General features: G+C 35.4%; 2 protein-coding genes across 3 annotated transcripts; one reads left to right on the top strand and one right to left on the bottom strand.

Moving 5' to 3' along the window:
• Nucleotides 1–4,520: 4,520 nt before the first annotated feature.
• Nucleotides 4,521–5,241, bottom strand: LOC132618104 (stigma-specific STIG1-like protein 1). Its single transcript, XM_060333160.1, has one exon. It carries the CDS (start codon nt 5,197–5,199, stop codon nt 4,750–4,752), a length of 450 nt encoding a protein of 149 aa, XP_060189143.1. The 5' UTR covers nt 5,200–5,241; the 3' UTR covers nt 4,521–4,749.
• Nucleotides 5,242–15,077: 9,836 nt separating this feature from the next.
• Nucleotides 15,078–23,040, top strand: LOC132618956 (cytochrome b561 and DOMON domain-containing protein At5g35735-like). Of its 2 annotated transcripts, none has more exons than XM_060333938.1 (3): nt 15,078–15,350; nt 21,397–21,654; nt 22,656–23,038. In XM_060333938.1, exons 1-3 carry the CDS (start codon nt 15,099–15,101, stop codon nt 22,917–22,919), a joined length of 774 nt encoding a protein of 257 aa, XP_060189921.1. In that variant the 5' UTR covers nt 15,078–15,098; the 3' UTR covers nt 22,920–23,038. The 2 variants fall into 2 exon arrangements, with proteins under 2 accessions (XP_060189921.1, XP_060189922.1); XM_060333939.1 differs by lacking the exon at nt 15,078–15,350 and adding an exon at nt 20,762–21,222 and having other exon boundaries at nt 22,656–23,040.
• The last annotated feature ends 175 nt before the right edge of the window (nt 23,041–23,215 follow it).

Consider the following 23,215-nt stretch of genomic DNA (forward strand, 5'->3'; position numbering starts at 1 on the left):
GCTTCTAGTTCTTCCCCTTCTTCTAGATAAAACTAGATATGATATGCCGTGCAAGCACGGGCCCAACATAAGGATTTGAAATGAAAATTTTAGTTCAAATCCAAGCATATGTTGTCGTTCTTACCACCGTAGCTGCCAGTGGTACACCACACCCATAGGCTTGGCCGAACTGAGCCGCCCAGGCCACCAGTGACAAACAGGCAGATTTTCAGACTGAGTTCTGGGAAACATCGTCGTAACAATGATTGTCACAGCATAAAAGATGTTCAGTTGAACAGGAGCTCCAGTACCTAAGGAATTAAACCTACAAAAGATGTACATAATCTTAGACTTTAATCAATTGAGTCCTTCTCAGCTAATTAATCATCGAGCACTTTTTATGTTTCTCAAATTAATAGTGGTATGAGCAACAACTGCATTACAGTCATCACCGGTACCAACTTCCTATTGATGTGGCCATTATCCCTACCTGAACTTAATTTCTAAATGTAATATATCCAATCTATTTCGTATGCATAAACTGTTGAACTTACCAAGAACTAAATGAGATGTAACAGGGAATTCGCAAAGAAGTTGTTGCTTCATCGTAGTAGCTCTAGATTTCTGTCCCGTACCATCAAAATAGTCTTATAAGAGGAGCGCGTTGCTCATGTTAAACTGAAGCATCTAAATATTTTGTGAAAATGCATTGCGTGCACATTCTGTTGTAGATAATACGGTGTCAAGCTATAGCAAGTTTGCCTTTGTTAGGAACTGCTTTGACTATGAAATTAATTATGTGTTTGCTTTGTGCGTGTCATATATGCACATCCATCTCTTAGTTACCGAAAAAGGATAAATAAACTCTATTGCAGGATATTACGAAAAATCAAAAAAGGAATCACATAAGCTAACCAGGAAAAGAGAAGTGTAGGTAGACATAATACACACAATGTCTTTTCCAGCTATAGTTGAGACTTTGGAAGCATACATATAAGAACATTTAAAGTGCCCCAGTCACAGTGTCGAGCACAAGTATTTGAAATATAATCGGGGGCACGATCAATATAAGCACTGCATTGTTGATCCTTGAAAACCGGACTCTTATAGCACATCTCATCGCATTGTTCCAAACCTGCACATATGTTTTCATTTCTATTCTAACTTAATTGAATAGAGAAGCATCAAGGTTTCAAGTTCAACAAAAGACAAAACGTCTCAACGATATGCTTTTCGTTCAATTACAAAGGAATGCAACTTTATGGACATGCTGGAAATATGTATGACTTGAATTAGCGCTTGTTCACCAACTAATTGTCCTATTTTAGAGGATAACATTACTGTCATTTCAAAAATTTATATTAACTGGTGCAAAATTTTCTATCAAAGAGTTCATTTTTCGACATGCGTGCAAGAGAGTTTCTCATAACGATTGAGCGTAAGCAAGGTAAAAATTACGAACACATTCAACTGAAATATTCACCGAGCTGTTTTAGAAACAGGCGGAGTTCATGAAAATAGAATCCTGGAACTTACATTCCTACCATGTACCGCCATCAGCATCACATTGCCTTCTTGCAGAAAATTCTCCCTACAAAAATTTACACACCATAAAATTCGAGTTATGAGTTAAGCTAAATGAGTTCCAAGAAATAAACTACTAAAAGGAGGAATATGCAAACTACAACATTGAAAAGAAGAATTTACAAAAGGAAGTTCATATATATTAACCAAAAAAGTTCATCTTATGCACCTAAGTAATTCTCACTAACTCTCCAGCTCAGCCTATGTTAACGTTCTTGTAGGAAAGGGATGATCTATCAAAAGGAGAAACAGAAAGAATCACAAGTATTACCCTGGTAAAATTTCAACCTCTTTTTTAAGTACATTATCCCCATTGAGTACAGTGCTGCAAACGTTTGATAAGCTTGAATTAAATGTATCTTCTGCAAACTCATATAACACTTTTGATTAATTACTTTGGTAGAATTTCGTGTTTGAAAAGAAATGAAATGCATCAACTGCAATTATTTAGACCTCCAGATACAAAACTAACCCCAATTCCGCGACAAAAACAAAGAACTCAGGAAAAACCAAAAAATTAAACTATGCAATTACCTTGCAAAGCTGGAGTCTTAGAGTATGTCGAAGATAAAGAAAAGAAAAGAAAAGAAGAGAGAGTAGCAAATATGAAGGTACACACAAAAGTTAAAGGAGGAACATACCTGAAACTGTAGCACCCATGTAGAAGATGGTACACAACGGATTTTGTCTCAAAGAATTTGATAGAAAATGGATAATTTTTTAAAAACTTGAAAAGGGATGAAGGAATGGATGTTTGTAGACTGATGATGTGTGTGCCTACTGTAAACCCACTTGGAGTGGATGAGCGTAGATTTAACACGTAATAGCATCTAAACGAAAATGTCCAAATTCTCATTAAGCACCCACGTCGATCCCGCCGTCTAAGTGACTCTTCTGTCATAGTCTTACCCTCAATTCTTACCAAATTTTAATTTTTTTATTTGCCTTTTTATAATTTACTTTTTTATTTTGTATGACTGGATACAACATATCAAATAAAAAAATATTAGAAACTTTTTGACAAGGTTTTCGATTAATTAATTTGGACTATACATTTAGTCAAATCAACTTAATTTTTAGATTAACTTAATTAGGTGTATCAAAAATGTCCAAACTTAGACGGATTAAGCGAGCATATTGTTTTGGGAAAATTACATATTTTGATTGCTCGCCAAAAATAATTTGAATTGCAAGTCTCATATAAATTTTCTACATTATTTATGTTTAAAAATATGATATATAGATTAATATACAACAATATATAAATATATATATATATATATCGGCTATATTAATGTAAAATTCCTTTTTTTTATGGGCTAAATCCCCCAACTTTTGAGCATGAAAAGACACTAATCCACCATGGACTCCACCATGTCAAGTGTAAAAAAAAAAAGTTTTATTTTTTATTTTTTCATAATGTATGATCCGCCATGGGCTCAAAAATAACCTTCTTTTTCACTTTACCAGGACCTGCGAACAAACTTCTGTATACACTATATCATACAGTCTGAGCAATCTTTATCTTGGTTGATTCACTTTAGTTACTAGAACTAGAACTTCATTTTGAAAGGAGATAATGGTCAAAAATACACATGAATCATCACTTTTTCGTGAGTTTCAAACTCCAGCTATCAGTTGCTTCATTTTTCTACATTAACTATCACCATTTATATATTGAAACACACCTCAACTATCAGTTGTTCTCTTTTCCTACTTGAAAACTAACCCTGTCAGGTAGGAAAAACGAACATCTGATAGTTGAGGTGTGTTTTAATACATAGATAGTGATAGTTCAGGTAGGAAAAGGGAACATCTAATTGCAAAAAGTGAAAGTTGAGGTGTGTTTTTGACAATTAAATATTTTGTAATCAATAACTTTGGGCATCGTTCGATGGACTGCAGCGCACAATAGCCTCTTTGAGGACCCGTACTTAAAGAATAATGAAAGTTTGTATTTTTTTAAAAAACATTTAACCGTTTTAAAATCAATCTCAAATTCGGTCAAAATTTTTAGACTTACATGTCTATAGTTAGCATTAGAGCTGCATATCGGTCGGTTCAGTTCGGGTTTGAAAGTTATCGGTTCAACTTATCAGTTATCGGTTTGTAGAATTGTTAAACCGTTAAAGAACCGTTAAGATATCGATTAATGGGTTATCGGTTAATCAGTTGTTGTTTCTTATCAGCTAATGGGTTAATGGGTTATCGGTTAAGATTTCACACAAAAAAATTTCAAAAACTTCGGCTACTATTGTAGTCAACAGCATAAAGTTTGGCCTGGTATCAAAAGAGGAAAATAAAGATAAATTTCTAAATCAACTAGTCGAAAAAAGATAAGCTCATTAATCATCAACCATGTACACCATCACTGGAATTATCTAGTGTACATGGAACTGTAGTATTAAAAAAAGGACAATTTCCAGAAGACTATAGTACAAAAAGAATAGAATCAAAATTTACAATCCATTGAAAAAAAAAAAAAGTAGCACTTTCATGGGAAAACAAAAAATAATCTCACATCAATACCATTGACATGTCATGATGATATGAGGAAATAATAAAAATGGTTATGAAATGGAAATCAAGTGAACCCTAAATCTAGTCAAGTGACTTAATATATGGAAGGGTAGAAGTGTAATTAAATAAATAGTTATCAGGCTATCGATTCACCCGTTAACAAAAATGGTCAAACCGTGACCCGACCCAATAATTAAGCCAATAACCACAAGGCACCACCCGATACCCGAAATAGTAATCCATTAACCCAATAATCGATTCGGGTTATTGGTTTAACTGTTAATTTGCACAGCCTAGTTAGCATATCATTTCGTGTACACTTCTGATTATTTTTTCTTTATCTGATTTGGGATGTGATTTGGTATGCCGAAAAATATGAGTTATTTTTTAATTAAAAATGTTCTCTATAAAGATATGCAATATGCAAAACATTAATCTAAATGAATCGGAGATTTTTATTGTTATACATGGGAATATCACATGAAGTGAATGCCCAAATTTAAAAAGATTACAATATAATGGGGAAATATCCAAAAGACTTTTAAGCTAGCTCGTAATCTAATCACTGCATAGAGCAATGATTATTACTAGAACGAACAAACAACTAATGTAACTTATTAATGTCACGATAAACAAATTAAATTAATCTTTGGAATGGAATATTAATTAATTAGCATAGCTACACATTCCATAAGCACATGAACTTCCTTTTTGGCACTTGTTGTTGCAACCCCCACAGTGCCTCTTATTAAACAAAGTATTGACACATTGCCCTTTACAACAATTTTCATTATACCTGCATTTATTCCCACAAAATCCACAATTTTGTTTGTCCATAAACACATTTACACACTTCTTCTTGCAACAAAATGGGCCTGGGCTACTCTTGGCCCAACATATCATAGGGTTCTTGTTGCATGTCATGCGTGTAAATATTTCTTTGAACTTCAACTTGTGATCATCATAAGATGGTATTTGTGGTTGAAAATTGCCAATTCTTGGAAAAGATAATGTTGGATTATTGTAATGAGGGTCGTTGAATGAAAATGATGTTGTAAGAGTTATGGATAATGCCATTATTATGGCTAAAATTAAAAGGATTTTCATGCTCTTCATGGCTATTTGTGAAAGGACAAGAAAATGAAATGAAAGTGATAAAGGGATGAATAATGTAGAAAGAAGCAAAGAGTATATATAGAGAGAAATTAAGTTGCATTTGGAGGTGGCTTTTTCGTTTTGTTAGTGGATTGGTCCTTATTCACAGCACCTAAAATTAGGTGCTTCAATACATAAGGTTAATTACGTGTTATTTTAGAGAAACTTCCTCCAGCCTTATATTCCCTCCGTTTTAATTTATATGATATAATTTGATCAAACACGAAGCTTAAAAAAACAAAACTATTAAATTTTATGCTTTTAAACATGACATATTATTTGTATGTGATTACAAGAACTCGTTATTAATAATTAAAAATTCAAGTTAAATCATTTCTAATTAAAAAAGTGTCATTTTATTGAAACGGACTAAGAAGAAAATAGTATCATCTTTTTTTTTAATGGAGGAAGTATCAATTATTCCCTCCATTTTTTATATACTAAAACTATCCGTTGAACTTGCGGTCTTAAGTATGACATGATGTTGCTATATATGAGTTATTATGACTATAAAAGCATGTCATTTAAGGTAAAACGAGAAGTTTAAGGATTTTTCAAAACAATAAAATGCTATTCTTAATTGAGTCGAAGGATGAAGAAACAAGTCATTAGGGAGAGAAAATGCATTGGAAACTAACTCATTAATGGAGAAATAACCTATGCTTGCATCTTTTTAGAATGTTTAAAAAATCTTATTTTCAAACTCAACCTAATACCCCCTTTTTTCTTTACGGTAGTACCATATAGCATATCACCTTTTTTTTTTTTTTTTTTTTGTGGTTATTGAAAATTAAAATGAGATTTTCTTTTCCATTTTTAAGTAGTGTCACACGTATACTATGTAAATAAGCTATTAACGTGATTTTATTTACATGACAATAATCCCTATTATAAATGAAAGCCTGCATTCAGTTTTTCGAGAGCAGACGATTTTGCATTGTCCGTAGTGTAGTGTGATGATTGTTTTTCATGGATCAAGCACGTGCATTATTATTTTTAATTGGATGGTGGCGAGGCTCGAATCCATGACTTTTATCTGCTCTAATATCATGTTGAAGTATATAACCATCTCATATAATTAAAATTGTGTCTCCTCCAAATTATGACAAAGTGAATACAGGGGGAAACACTTTAAAGGTTTAAGCAGGATGATAGAATAGAGGCAAAAATTAATACTGTGAAATATAACTGTGGATCCTATTCAACTCTGTGTTTTACATTATGTGAAATTTTCAAAGAACATGAATGTGGGTTTAAAACATAATAACAAAATAAAACATTTTAGAAATGGATTTACAACCAATATATAAATTTCTAAGTTAACATATGTACTGTCCAAAACAGTGTTAATTACTTAAGACTTTTCATTTTAGGTATGACGTGTTTAGTTTGGACTTTATAAAAATAGGTGCAGAAGCACTGAAGGTCTATCGTACTTCTACGCCTTTGACTTGCAATATAATTAGCACAGTAGTTGACCAGCTGCCTACATGTTTTGCTTTTTTAAATTTTTATTATAGGGGTAAAGAAACGGTAAATAGAGAATTATAAGCTGAGAAATCGAACTCCGATCAATATAGTGAAAGTTCAAATAATTAACCAATTGAATTACTGAGTAGGCGTTTGGCGATGAAAACCGAGTATTTTCACCTTATTTGGAATTTTGAAGTTGGAGCTGAAGATGGAGTTGTGTTTGGTTATAGTTTTTGCAAAACATATTTGGTTGTTTGAATGTACTGAAAGTGAAAATAGGATTTTAGGTGTTTTCAAAATTCCAGATACGATTTCAAATTGTATTTGGAATTTTTATGACCAAACGCTGATTTTCAAATAAAGTGAAAAAAATTCTGAAAAAAAGTGAAAAATTCTCATGGCCAAACGGGTCCTAAGATTCTCCATTTGTTATATGCAAAATTAGTTGGAGGGGTAGATTAGTCATTTCTTTTGGCGGTTAAAAGTAGTTAGCAGTTACAAGGGTCTGTTAGTTAGTTAGAAGTGGAGGAAAAATTAGTTGAGAGGATATTCCATAGTTTGAGTATTAATACTTGATTGTATCATTGTTGAGATTCACTGATTGAAATAATAACTACATTTCAAGTCTATACTCTCTCTCTCTCTACGAATTCATACTTGCAATCTTGTTCAACAGTCTTTCTACCATAGATTCTTTAGAGTTTATATAGCAAATCTCTTTCCAATCCAGTGGACACTGATAAGCTGTAACAAGTTGGTATCAGAGCGATCGAATCCTTGGAATTCTGTGATAATGGGCGACGTTGGTAGACAAAGTGAAATCAGACGAGAAATCGAGCAATCGATGGGGGAATTTCAGCAAGTATTTGGTGAACAATTGAGGATTATGAATGATAAACATGAACAAACCATGGAGGAATTCAGACAGATGTTTGCAACTATGAAACAGACTCGCAAGAATAATAATCGAGAGGAATCAAGCTCGTCTGATTCAGGAGGATCTGGGGAATGGCGTTATAGGGGCCATACTAGATATTCACGCATTGAATTTCCTAAATTCAATGGTGATGACTTAAGAGGATGGGTGTACAGATGTGAGTAGTTCTTCGAGTATGAAGAAGCAACAGATGAATCAAAAGTCAAGGTAGCTGCAGTGCATTTGGAGGGAAAGGCTCTACAATGGCATCAAATGTATATGAAGACTAGGTTTTCAAAGGATTTTCCAGATTGGGAAGATTATGTGAGAGCCCTGCGGCAAAGATTTGGAACGTCAACTTACTTTGATCCTATGTCTGAATTGATGTTATTACGACAAACAGGTACTGTGCAAAGCTTTCTTGATCAATTTGATGCACTGTTGAATGAGGTAGACCTCACTGAGGAACAATCCATGAGTTGTTTGTTAGCTGGATTGAAACCATACATAGTTGTTCGAGTGAAATTATTAGGTGCTAGGACCTTGATGAAAGCATATGGTCAAGCCAAGCTCATTGAAAAAGAGCTACACTTACTAGAGACTACCAACACCAACCTGATAGCCAATTTTCTTAGTACCAAATCCAACTACCCCAGAAACAACTACCATCACAAAAACAATTATCTTCATATATTACCCAATCCAAATTCTGCTGCAAGTCAACCTTATAAATCTAACACAACCAAAAATTTGCCTGCCAAACCATTCTCTAAACCAACTAGAATTTTGAGTAGTACTGAGATGGATGAGAAGAGATCTAAGGGCTTATGCTATTGGTGTGAGTAAAAATATGTGCCAGGCCATAACTGTAGAAAAGGGAAAGAATTATACATGTTTGAAGTAGAAGAGGGAGATGATCATAATGAGGAATTATATCATAAGGTGGAGGAGAAAATAAGAACTGAGGAAGAAGGAAGTATAGCACAAGTTTCAGTTCATGCTTTGTCAGGAGTGCATGATTACAGAACAATGAGGGTAAGGGGATATTTTAAGGGAAAAATGATATACATCCTAATTGACACATGAAGCACTCATAATTTTCTTGATTATGAAGCAGCTAAGAGGTTAGGTTGCCCCTTGAAAACTGTTCCTGCTATTCCTGTAGCTGTAGCTAATGGTAGTAAGGTTATGAGTTCACACATATCTGGTGGATTCAGCTGGAAGATGCAATAAGTATAATTTTCCTCATGATATGTTAATATTAGCATTATAAGGATATGATGTAGTACTAGGAATACAGTGGTTAATTACTCTAGGAGACATCAAGTGGAACTTCCAGCAACTTAAAATGGAATTCATGGTGGGAAAACAGAAGGTTTCTTTTAGAGGAAGTCAACTAACGGAGACTCAACTAGTTGACAACAAGCAAATTCATAAGTTAATGCGGAAACCTGCTCAATTGGCTATGATGGCCATTACAATGGTCACAATCAAGCATGGTGAGGCACATGAGTTTAATTCACAAGAGGTGAGTATTCCTAGACTCGTACAGCATGTCATGGACAGATATTCCTTTATATTTGAAACTCTCACATCCTTGCCACCCCATAGAGTGCATGATCACAAGATAATATTGAAAGAAGGGGTGTCCCCTGTTAATGTGAGACCTTACAGATATCCAACTATACAGAAGGATGAAATTGAGAAGCAAGTGCATGAAATGTTAGATTCTAGTGTTATAAGACCAAGTGCAGTCCTTATTAGTGATGGTAAAAAAGAAGGATGGCTCTTGAAGGATGTGTATTGATTATAGAGAATTGAACAAACATACTGTAAAGGACAAATTCCCCATACCAGTGATTGAGGAACTACTAGATGAATTGGGAGGAGCTCAGTTTTTTACCAAATTGCATTTAAGATCTGGTTACCACCAGATCAGGATGTTGGATAGTGATATAGAGAAGACAGCTTTCAGATCTCACCATGGCCATTATGAATTTGTTGTCATGCCATTTGGCCTAACAAATGCACCCTCAACCTTTCAAAGTATGATGAATTGTGTTTTCCAACCTCACCTTAGGAAATTTATATTGGTTTTTTTTTATGACATACTGGTTACAACCCATCATTGAGCAGTCACTTAGAACATTTAGAAGTGACTTTCAAGATACTATAGCATCACAGTTTATTTGTCAAGCTCAGCAAATGCACTTTTGCTTAGAAGGAGGTGGAATATTTGGGACACATAATATCTAGAGGAGGAGTAGTTGCTGATCCCAAAAAAGTGTAAGCTATGCAAGAGTGGCCCTTACCAAGAACAATTAAAGCACTTAGGGGTTTCTTGGGTCTCTCAGGGTATTACAGAAAGTTCATAAAGGGGCATGGTATTGTTGCTAGACTTATTACTGATTTGCTAAAAAAAGATGCATTCAAATGGTCACTAGAAGCTGAGCAGAGTTTTCAGCAAATGAAGACCATTCTAATCTCTCCTCCTGTGCTGGTACTTCCTGATTTCACTATAAAGTTTCTTATTGAGGCTGATGCATGTTTTGTAGGTATGGGTGCTGTTCTTATGCAAAATGGCCACCCTCTGGCTTTCATGAGCAAGGCTTTAGGTCCTAAGCACTCATCTCTATCTGTTTATGAGAAAGAGATGCTTGCCATTGTATTAGCTGTTCAGAAATGGAGGCCTTATCTCATAGGCAGGCACTTCACTATTAGAACTGATCATCAAAGTTTGAAATACTTGTTGGAGCAAAGAATTACTACTCCTGCCTAGCAGAAATGGCTCACTAAGCTTATGGGGTATGATTACACCATAGCTTATAAGAAGGGCAGTGAAAATATATAGCTGCAGATGCTTTATCTAGAAGGAGTGATTATCACCAATATTTGTTGGCTATTTCTGTGGTCACTGATCAATTATTGCAGCAGGTGAAAGACTCTTATCAAAATGATGCTGGTGTCTTACAATTGTTGCAGAAACTGGCTGCAAATGCTTCTTACAGACCTCATTACACATTGAAAGATGGCTTGATCTATTAGAAGGGGAAGCTGATAGTGGGAAATCAGCCTACTTTGAAGCAGGAACTCTTGCATACTTATCATAACAGTGCATTAGGAGGACATTCAGGCATGGAAGCAACACTTCAGAGATTGAAACTGGTTTTTCATTAGAAGGGCATGAAATAGGAGATGTTCAACCATGTAAGAGAATGTGTTACTTGCTAGCAGAACAAATCTGAACATGTAGCTTCTCCTGGGTTGTTGCAACCTCTTCCAATCCCTGATAGAATCTGGCAAGACGTCAGCCTTGACTTCATAGAAGGATTGCCCAAATCTCAGTCTAAATCAGTGATCTTAGTTGTGGTGGATTGACTGAGTAAGTATGCTCACTTTATTGGTTTGTCCCATCCTTATTCAGCTATAGATGTTTCTAAGTTGGTTATGGATCATGTGTATAAGTTGCATGGGTTGCCTCAAACCATTGTAAGTGATAAGGACACTATTTTCCTGAGCAAATTTTGGCAAGAATTGTTCAGTATTCAAGGGGTTGCACTACACCATTCCTCAGCTTACCACCCACAAAGTGATGGTCAAACTGAAGTTGTAAATAATTGTGTGGAAGGGTATCTTAGGTGCATGTGTGGAGACAGGCCTAAGGAATGTTTTTACTGGTTGCCTCTAGCCGAATGGTGGTGCAACACCAATTTTCACTTTTCTATTAAGTTGACTCCTTATGAGGTGGTGTATGGTCAGCCCCCTCCCCGTCCCTCTCTTCACATCCCTTATTTCCCTCAGAACTCGATGATTGAAACTGTAGACAGGAGTTTACAAGCTAGAGGGGGAGCAATCAGACTTTTAAAACAAAATCTGGTACTAGCTCAACATAGGATGAAGGAACAAGCTGATAAGAAGAGATCTAAAAGAGTGTTTGCAATGGGTGATTTGGTGTATGTCAAGCTTCAGCCATATAGACAGGTGTCTCTCAGAGGTCATGCTTATCAGAAGCTTGGTCCTAAATACTTTAGCCCCTTTCCTGTGCTCAGGAGGGCTGGTCAAGTTGCATATCTCTTGAAGTTGCCCCCTCAGGCCAGAATTCATCATACTTTTCATGTCTCTCAGCTGAAACTGAAGCTTGGTTCTAATCCTGTTGTTCCTCATTTACCGGTTTCTTTTTCCTCTCATGGCCATGTTATGCTAGAACCTGAATCCATTGAGGACAGGAGAGTGGTGACCCAGCACAATATACCAGTGACACAAGTTTTGGTGAAGTGGTTAAATTGTGCTCCTGAAGATAGCACTTGGATGGATTTGTTTTCCCTTCAACAGTAGTTTCCTTCTTTCAATCCTTGAGGACAAGGATTTGCTTGAGAGGGGGGTAGTTGTTATATGCCAAATTAGTTGGAGGGGTAGATTAGTTAGCAGTTACAAGGGTATGTTAGTTAGTTAGAAGTGGAGGGAAAATTAGTTGAGAGGATATTCCATAGTTTGAGTATTAATACTTTATTATATCATTGTTGAGATTCATTGATTGAAATAATAACTACATTTCCAGTCTATATTCTCTCTCTACAAATTCATACTTGCAAACTTTAAGAGTCTTTCTACCATAGATTCTTTAGAGTTTGCATAGCAAATCTCTATTCAATCGAGTGGACACTGATAAGCTGTAACACCATTGCCTATATGTTTTGTTTTGGACTTGATAAAAAATTTTCATCAAGAAAAAGCAAATCTATCCGCCAATCATTTGACTGCCTCCATTTGAATTACAATGTTTAAATTTGTTCATGTACTGCCACTCAAAATTGTTTGATTTTTTCCGTAGTTTCCATTTTGGTACATTAATATGATTATCTTTCAGTTTTGGTTAAATATAAAAAATTTCCTTTTGACCAAAAAAATATGATTATCTTATCAAATCGTCTTGTATTTAACTTGTCATTAATATAGTTCCAACATGAATTGAGTGAACTTCACGTGTTCAAATTTTTCTAAAAAAATGTTCAAGTTTACCCCTCAATTTCTTACTATGGTTTAAAATTATCTTCTGGCATGAGTTTTTAGGAGTGTCAATGTTATAGTTCGGGCGGTTATTTCAAAAAATTTATACCTTACCGATTTTCCGTTATGTTGTTTTGTATAATAAAAACTAGACTTTTTGAAACCGTCCCATCATTTCGGTTTTGTTTCGATATCGGTACGGTTCGGTTAATTTTTGGTATTAAAAACACGTTATGTAAAAGTCACAAATAGAAATTAGAATGCGATACCATGCATACTTCTATAGGACTTTGACCAAAAAAACAAAAACCTCTCTAGACATTTTATTGTTTAAAAGTTGATGAATCAGGAAACCATGAAATTCGACAAGAATATTAGAGATCCATCCCACTATTTTATAGTAGTGTAAAACACTATTAAATAAAGACAAAAAATTTAGATCACATGAGCGAGAAGTAATCAATTAAGATGAGGCGCAAGAACTGAGACTTCTAAAATTAGGTATCTAATAAAAGAAATTCAAATCATACAAGAAGAAAGATATTTAATATCTTGTAGCTTGCTACTCAAGATCATTGGAATATCTTGTAATAACTTAGTGGTCACTATTCGAGGTGCTAGAACTAATTTAATTTTAATAGAAATAGCACAATAGATTACGGAATTGGGACTGTGGGTGTTAATAACCTGTTACCGAGTCATTTCCATTACCTTAGGCCCAAGGCAAAACTTTAATGTTTCATTATTTTTAAATTTAAATTATATATTTTACACATATAAATTTATTCGGTATAGTTTAGTATATTTTCGATTTATTTTTATAAAATAAAAAACCTATCCAATTATTTGATACGATTAGAAATTTATATAAAAATCATTAATTTATAAAAATAAACCTAATTGATTTGGTACGATTCGATTCGACTGGTTAAATCGGTTTTCCCAAAATCATTGACGCCCTTGGGAGTTTCATTAAGGGTCAGGGATAATAAAACCAGGCTAATGAAGGATAAAGTAGCTTAGTTATTTTGAAATTACAAGTACAAATGTGGGGTAGACAGCTCTTAAAAGTGGGGTAGAAAAGGACAGAAAAGATGCTGAAGATTAGAATAAAATCTGGTCAAAAGTTTTTTGACAGATTTAACTCTACTGTCACAAGTAAAGCATATATTCTGACAAAAAAAAAAAAAAAAAAAGTCATCCAGTTGTGAAACAAATTCCAAAGACCATAATTTTAATGCGCATTATTAAACTAAAATCACGAAAATATGAAGATACTAAGGAGCCATTTGGACATGATTTCATCTCGTGATGAGATGAAATCATGTTTGGACATTCAGTTTGAATTTCTTAAGTTACAATTTTTTTTCATAAACATAAAATTCTCACAAGTTGTGAAAACCATCAAAATTTTCCCAATTCTTATACAACCTTACTAAATGAGCAAATCATAGTTCATAATAAAATTAATACACTACTAGAAGACCTTTCTAAAAAATAAAACATCAATTGATCAAACTTTAGTTCAATAAAAAGGAAAATTTAACATGATTAGTAATGTAACTACTCATTAATATAATCCTCCCACATGGTAAACATGATTGATAAATATATTTTACCAACTTGCAGATTAATATTTAATACAAATGGTTGGTAAACATAATTGGTAAATATATCTACCAAATTTATGGGTTTTTTTTTTTACAAAATATAAACGTATGGGTCAAATTTACATTTATATTTTTTGAAATCATGATTTCAAATCCCAAATCATGCATTTTTGGATTGTTTGGGATTTCATATCATGAGATGAAATCAGAGATGAAATCGCATGTTCAACGCTGATTTCATCTCATGAGATGAAATCGCATGTCCAAACGCCTACTAAGTTAATTAGATTTGTGGAAGTTATAAACAGAAATTCTTGTTGTCATGTCCTCGACTTCACTTTTTTTTTTTTTTTTTTTTTTTTTTTTTTACAATTCCATCGATACAATAATACTAAAGTCACTAAATTATGTGTTAGTTGCTTAAAAAATACAAATCATCGAAAAATCAAATCATTGGCATCGAAAAATGACAGGTTATTGCTACATCATAATTAATTCAAGAAAGAAAGATATATGTTGATATTTAGAAAAAATTTAATTTTAAAACTTCTCATTTTATCCTAATTAATAAGAAGATTTATAGTCACACAAATGTTTATGAATTGTTTTAATCACAACTTTCAGAAGTCTTTCTTTCTTTCCTAAATTTTGTGCTGATCAAACAGTGTCAAATAAAATACGACGAAGAAAGTACCAATTTCCACAATTTTAACGTGCATTATTATATATTTAAACGAAAATCATAAAGTATGAAGATACCAAAAATTAGATGTGTCTAAGGTATAAATAGAAGTTGTTGTTTTCATGTCCTGGACCCTACTTTTTGTACAATTCCATCTGCAATAATAATTAGCATGACTTCCATAATTGGTGCCACAATTCTTTGTATGATTTTTTTGTTAGACTTAACAAATGCCAATTCTAATTCTTCTTCACGCAAAGAGGATTTGTATGTTGCCAATATGAGAAGAAAGGCTATTATTGTTCAAGAAGAACTCCAGTCACACCATAGGCATCACAAATCTCATAATACAGGAGTGACTACAGATTTCAAGTCATGGAATTTTAGACGTGCACATGAGCGCCATCATCGCCGCCTTCGAGTTGTAAGAACCATTTTTTTCTTTTTTCTTTTACCCCATTTTTCCATTATAAAGAAATATGTGGGGTCCAGTCCCCTATCCCATATTTTAAGAAAGGAAGATTTTTCTTCCTTTGACAAATTATACATTGGCAACAATTGTGGACTTGGCTAACAAGCCAATTTCTTTGTTCACATTTTCATGATGTAAGCGCTTACCTCATCATAATCGTGATGTAAGCGCTTACCTCACCATAGGAAATTCATTCCTATAAATAGGCAGCTTATGGTTCATTTGTAACACACCAAAATCTCAGACAATACATCTGAGTGAGAGCAAAAGTGAGGTATTCCATAGACTGTAAGAAAATAGTCTGTGAAGAAAAATAGAGTGTGAGTGATATTGTAGTGAGGTGAGAAAATCAAAAGAGTGTTATTTCTTTTGAGGGTGTAGTGGTCTTAGGAGTATTTGTACTCGTTACTACACAGTGTAAAATTCCTCTATAGTGATATCAGCTGCTCCTCTTGGCCGTGGTTTTTCCCTTATTCAGAAGGGTTTCCACATAAAATCTTGGTGTCATTATTGCTGCATTTTATTCTTGCTGATTTAACCATAAGTTAGTGTTCCGCGTTTATCACTAATACCGTGAATATTATTTTTGCGGGTCTATTTTATTCCCATCAAGTGGTATCAGAGCCAAGGTTCTGTCTGAGTATGCTCTGTGGTTGCAGCACAGTCTGAACTTCCACATCAGAAAAGAATTACTTTGGTCTTCGAATAAAATAAGATTTGTATTTGTGATAAACGATGGAAGCCAACACTAGTAGAATGGTTACTTTGAGTGGCGTAAATTATGCCATTTGGAAGGGCAAAATGGAAGATTTGCTCTATGTCAAGAATTTTCATCAACCTATCTTTGGAAATAAAAAGCCTGATAATAAATCAGATGAAGAGTGGAATTTGTTGCATCGGCAGGTTTGCGGCTTTATTAGACAGTGGGTTGACGATAATGTGTTGAACCATATTTCTGGAGAGACACATGCTCGGACCCTATGGGAGCATCTTGAAAGTTTGTATGCTCGAAAAACTGGTAATAACAAGATGTTTCTGATAAAGCAAATGTTGGGTTTAAAATACCACGATGGTTCCGCAATGACAGATCATCTGAATATTTTTCAGGGGATCATGAACCAGTTATCTGCTATGGGTATTAATTTTGATGAAGAAATTCAAGGCTTATTTCTACTTGGTTCCCTACCAGATTCTTGGGAAATTATTAGAACTTCATTATCAAATTCTGCTCCGGATGGTGTGATCTCTATGGATCTTGCCAAGAGCAGTCTTTTAAATGAAGAGATGAGAAGAAAATCTCAAGGTTCCTCCTCATCAGATGTCTTGGTGACTGACACTAGGGGGAGAGGCAAGAATCGTGGTTCTCAAAATAGAGAACATCATAGAAGCAAATCCAGAAGCAGACTTAAAGATATTGACTGCTATCATTGCGGGAAAAAAGGGCACACAAAGAAGTTCTGCCGGATTTTGAAAAAAGAGAATAGAGAAAAGGAGGAAAAGAAAGAAGATGGCAATCGTGTTGCCGCTGTCACTACAGAAGATCTTGTTACTGTCCTTGATACGGATCTGATAAATATTGCTTGTGATGAGTCAAGCTGGGTTGTGGACAGTGGTGCCGCATCTCATGTGACATCAAGGAAGGAATTTTTCTCATCCTATACTCCGGGTGACTTTGGAACTTTGAGTATGGGTAATGAGACTGTATCCAGGGTGGCTGGTGTTGGAACGATTTGTTTGAAAACTAGTATTGGAACTAAACTAGTTTTAAACAATGTAAAGCATGCACCTGATGTTCGTTTGCACTTGATCTCTGTTGGTGTTTTGGATGATGAGGGATATGTCAGTACCAATGGTGCTGGAAAGTGGAAGCTTACTAAAGGTTCCATAATTGTGGCTCGTGGCGAAAAGCGTCGTGGTCTATACTGGACTACGGCCTCTACCTGTGTTGATATGGTGAATGCAGTTGAGAGCAATAGCTCTTCAACGTTATGGCATAAGAGGCTTAGCCACATTAGCGAGAAAGGACTAAATGTTCTGGCCAAAAAGAAATTATTGTCAAATTTCGAAAGTGCTAAATTAGAAAAGTGTGAGCACTGCTTGGCTGGAAAACAAAATAGAGTTTCTTTCAAGTCTCATCCTCCTTCAAGAAAGACAGAGTTGCTTGAGTTGGTGCATTCAGATTTATGTGGTCCAATGAAGACAAGGACTTTGGGTGGTGCACTTTATTTTGCTACCTTTATTGATGATTGCTCAAGGAAACTTTGGGTCTACGTCTTAAAGACTAAAGACCAAGTGTTGGGTGTCTTTAAGCAGTTTCAGGCCTCAGTTGAAAGAGAAACTGGAAAGAAGCTGAAGTGTATTCGTACTGATAACGGTGGTGAATATTGTGGACCGTTTGACGAATACTGCAAGCAACAGGGTATCAGACACCAGAAGACTCCTCCTAAGACTCCTCAGCTTAATGGTTTAGCAGAGAGGATGAACAGGACCTTGATGGAAAGAGTCAGATGTTTGCTTTCTGAAGCAAAGTTGTCGAATTCCTTTTGGGGTGAGGCATTGTTGACCGCCGCACATGTTATTAATCTATCCCCTGCGGTTGCTTTGCAAAGTGATGTTCCAAACAGAGTCTGGTATGGCAAGGATGTTTCCTATGACCACTTGAAAGTGTTTGGTTGTAAAGCTTTTGTACATGTGCCTAAAGATGAAAGGTCGAAATTAACTGCCAAGACAAGGCAGTGCATCTTCATTGGTTATGGCCTTGATGAGTTTGGTTACAGGCTATATGATCCAATTGAGAAGAAGGTTGTGAGAAGCCGTGATGTTATCTTCATGGAGGATCAAACCATTGAAGATATTAACAAAGCGGAGAAGATAAAATCTTCAAGTTCTGAAGGTTTAGTTAATCTTGATCAAGTTCCTCATACAAATGCTGATGAAGTTGGTGGGCTCGATGACGATGGTGATGCCCAGAATCATGTTCCAGATCAGCATGTTGATGATGATAACGATGCTGCTATTGATGAAGTAGATGCTCCTACTCATGAAGTCGTGGATGAGTCAGATATTCCACTTAGAAGGTCTACTAGACAGCATGTTCCTTCTTCCCGTTATTCACCTAATGAGTATGTATTACTCACTGATGGGGGAGAACCTGAATGTTATGAGGAGGCCATGGAAGATGAGCACAAGGATCAATGGATTGAAGCCATGCAAGATGAGATGAAATCTCTGCGTGAGAACCATACTTATGAGTTGGTGAACTTGCCTAAGGGCATGAGAGCTTTGAAGAACAAGTGGGTGTTCAAAGTTAAAGCCGAAGAACACAGCTTGAAGCCCAAATACAAAGCTAGATTGGTTGTTAAGGGATTTGGTCAAAGGAAAGGTATTGACTTTGACGAAATATTTTCTCCTGTCGTGAAAATGTCCTCCATTCGGACAGTTCTTGGTTTGACTGCTAGTCTTGATTTGGAGATTGAGCAGATGGATGTGAAGACTGCTTTTCTTCACGGTGACTTAGAAGAGGAGATTTATATGGAACAACCTGAAGGCTTCAAGGAAAAAGGTAAAGAAAATCTTGTATGCAAACTCAAGAAGAGTCTCTATGGATTGAAGCAAGCTCCCAGACAGTGGTACAAGAAGTTTGAGTCTGTTATGGGGGAGCAAGGCTACAAGAAGACTTCTTCAGATCACTGTGTGTTTGTACAAAGATTTTCTGATGGTGACTTTATCATCCTTCTGCTATATGTGGATGATATGTTGATTGTAGGCAAAAATGCTTCCAGGATTGACGAGTTGAAGAAACAGTTGAGTAAGTCTTTTGCAATGAAAGACTTGGGTCATGCTAAGCAGATTTTGGGCATGAGAATTACTCGTTCGAGATATGAAAAGAAGCTTTATTTGTCGCAGAAAAAGTACATAGAACGTGTACTAGAGCGCTTCAATATGAAGAGTGCTAAGTGGGTTAGCACACCTCTTCCTGGTCATCTGAAATTGAGCAAAAAGATGTGTCCTACAACAACAGAGGAAAAACAGAGAATGGCCAAGATTCCTTATTCCTCTGCCGTCGGAAGTTTAATGTATGCAATGGTATGCACTCGACCAGATATTGCTCATGCAGTCGGTGTTGTTAGCAGATTTCTCGAAAATCCAGGGAAAGAGCATTGGGAAGCTGTGAAGTGGATACTCAGGTATCTAAGAGGAAGATCAGATGAATGCTTGTGTTTTGGAGGATCAAATCCAATTTTGAAGGGCTATACAGATTCTGATATGGCAGGTGACCTTGATAACAGAAAATCCACTACTGGATATTTGTTTACTTTTTCAGGGGGAGCTATATCATGGCAGTCAAAGTTGCAGAAGTGTGTTGCACTATCTACAACGGAAGCGGAGTATATTGCGGCTACTGAAGCTGGCAAAGAGATGATATGGCTCAAGAGATTCCTTCAAGAACTTGGATTGCAGCAAATGGAGTATGTTGTCTATTGTGACAGTCAGAGTGCAATAGACTTGAGCAAGAACTCCATGTACCATGCGAGAACAAAACACATCGATGTCAGATATCATTGGATTCGTGAGCAATTGGAAAGCGAATTGTTCCAAGTCAAGAAGATTCACACGAATGAAAATCCTGCAGATATGCTGACCAAGGCGGTACCGAGAGACAAGTTTGAATCGTGCAAAGAACTTGTCGGCATGCACTCAAATTAGAAGCCAGTGTACCCTCCTTCAGGTGAATGGGACTGGAGGGGGAGATTTGTGGGGTCCAGTCCCCTATCCCATATTTTAAGAAAGGAAGATTTTTCTTCCTTTGACAAATTATACATTGGCAACAATTGTGGACTTGGCTAACAAGCCAATTTCTTTGTTCACATTTTCATGATGTAAGCGCTTACCTCATCATAATCGTGATGTAAGCGCTTACCTCACCATAGGAAATTCATTCCTATAAATAGGCAGCTTATGGTTCATTTGTAACACACCAAAATCTCAGACAATACATCTGAGTGAGAGCAAAAGTGAGGTATTCCATAGACTGTAAGAAAATAGTCTGTGAAGAAAAATAGAGTGTGAGTGATATTGTAGTGAGGTGAGAAAATCAAAAGAGTGTTATTTCTTTTGAGGGTGTAGTGGTCTTAGGAGTATTTGTACTCGTTACTACACAGTGTAAAATTCCTCTATAGTGATATCAGCTGCTCCTCTTGGCCGTGGTTTTTCCCTTATTCAGAAGGGTTTCCACATAAAATCTTGGTGTCATTATTGCTGCATTTTATTCTTGCTGATTTAACCATAAGTTAGTGTTCCGCGTTTATCACTAATACCGTGAATATTATTTTTGCGGGTCTATTTTATTCCCATCAAAATACTTCTTCACAAATGAATTCAAGATTTTAAGTGGGTGGATTCAATTGGTATAATTTTAGCACTAAACCAATTGCCATTCTAAAATTATACAATTCTTTTCCTTAGTTATGCTGCCTTTGGGTGGCTGGGAGATATATAGAACCTTAAAATGATAGTCTTGTGCACAAAACATCCTGCGTTAGCAAGATCTAGGGAAGGACCGCATCCCAGGAGGTGTGGTGCAGACAGTCTACCCTACTGCAAGCATTAGTGACTGCTTTACCGGTCGAATCCCTGGCCTATGGATCACATGGAAACAACTTCACCGTTGTTCTAAGGCTACCTCCACAAAATCTCAGAGAGAATTGGGCATTCCCAAGCCAATACAAAATTGAAGTGAATGCTTATAATTGCGTTGTGTGAAGTACAATTGTGCTTCAATCATGTGATGGGGAGGACTCCTCTCTAAAACATGCGATCACAGGTATAAAACAAAAAATACATTACGAATTCAAAATATAATACTGATAGTAAAATTTTGGTGATTTTTTTTTAGACAACCTTTCATTTTCTTTCGGAAAGTTCCATTTCTTGTAGTTTAATTAGCTAAAACGTCTTTTATGTCACCATAAATCTCATTTCTTATATTTCACCGCAGGTTCATGGGGTTGTAAACATTTTTGGATGGGGAATCCTCTTGCCTATAGGGGTAATAATTGCAAGATATTACAAAAGACCCCCTTTGAAATGTGATGAATGGTACCCTCTTCATGTTCGTTCTAAAGTAGCAGGGTTCATTTTGGGCTCAGTTGGATGGGGTATTGGCATTTCAATCAGAAATTCAGCCAAAGAACACACCATGATGAGCACCCATGGAATTCTTGGCACTATAATCTTCACTTTCACTACAATCCAAGTAAGACCTAAATTTTCTTGAATTATATGTGTGACTATCTCATCTAAAAGTTTAAACTGTTAGAGAGAACACACTTTATTTAGTTAATTATAGTCTCAACACGGCCCCTCACGTGCGGGCCTGATTCGTTTTTCATGGGCTAAGCACGTGAAAATTTCTTTTGATAGTGGCCGGGTGGCTTCAATCCCAGAACTTCTGCCTGTTCTAATACCATGTTGAAGTGTGTGGACGTCTCATCTAAAAGCTTTAAGCTGTTAGAAAGAACACACTTTATTTAGTTAATTATATTCTCAACAAATTCGTTCCAAAAAGGTGGAGGCGGATCCAAGACATAAAACTAGTTCATGCATGGATTTGGTTTAATATATATTTTTTTTGCTTAAAATATTAGGTGTCATGTTATGAAAAGTAGTCGGATATATCATTTTCCGACTTGAGTGACCATTTGAGCGAAATAGTCAAAGGTCAGTGACTTTTCTAATGCAAAAGAACGAAAAGTGATTCTATTCACCTATTCTTAATAGTTCAGTGACCTAAGAAATGAACGTACTCTATTGTTTAAAAAATAAAGAAAGACTTTTAAAATTTATGTTCTTAAATATGTCATAATATTTATGTGGTTATAAGACTTTTGAAGCTTGTAGTTTCATAGTTCAAACATGTCATAATATTTGCGTGGCTCTAAAAGCTTCTCATTAAGGAAATAAAGAAATGTGTCATTATTTGGCATAGACTGATAAAGATAGCATAAGTTTTGAGTTTAAGATAATATGGCATGACATTCGCTTTTCCCGAATGATACACGATCATCATGGTCCTTAAGCAACTCTAGCCTATGTCGTTGTCTCAAATTCAGGTCTTTTTACTTAAAAATGTACTAAAAACTTTGTGATAAATGTGGATGCACATGCATCCATTGCTCCTATAATTGATCCCCGTCTGCTTTCACAATTGATTTAGTTGTTGATTAACACAACTAATTGATGATCAATCATTTTTAGGTTTTGGCGATATGTTTGCTGCCGGATGAAGAAAATGTATACAGGAAATATTGGGTGATATACCATAATTGTTTTGGTTATGCATTGATAATCCTAACCATTGTAAATATATTCCAAGGAATTGAGAAGGAAGCACCAAGCAATAGATGGAAATGGTCTTATGCTGTACTTGTGGGTGTTATGGGATTGACTGCTCTTTTTCTTGAACTTATTCCATGTTTTACTTTGATTAAATACAAATTATCTTCCAATGGTATTGAGTAGCACCATATTAGTTTGTTATTTATGTATCTGCCGCAATAATCCTCTTAATATATAGTCATATCTTTAAAAAAAAACTCAATATAATGCGATATGCAAGTTATATGCAGACAGAGTTAGAGCTAGCATGAGAAGTGCAAGTTCGACATAATCCAGTAATTTTGGTCCAAATTTGTATATTTATTGAGAAATTTATCGAATATGTACATATAATAAATTGAAAACTAATAAACTTCAAATCCAGAATTATAAATTTTAAATCCTCAATTTGACTTTGGGTATAGATGCATATATTTGAG

The sequence above is a fragment of the Lycium barbarum genome, chromosome 11 (genome assembly GCF_019175385.1).
Source record: "Lycium barbarum isolate Lr01 chromosome 11, ASM1917538v2, whole genome shotgun sequence".
Classification (NCBI taxonomy): Eukaryota; Viridiplantae; Streptophyta; class Magnoliopsida; order Solanales; family Solanaceae; genus Lycium; species Lycium barbarum.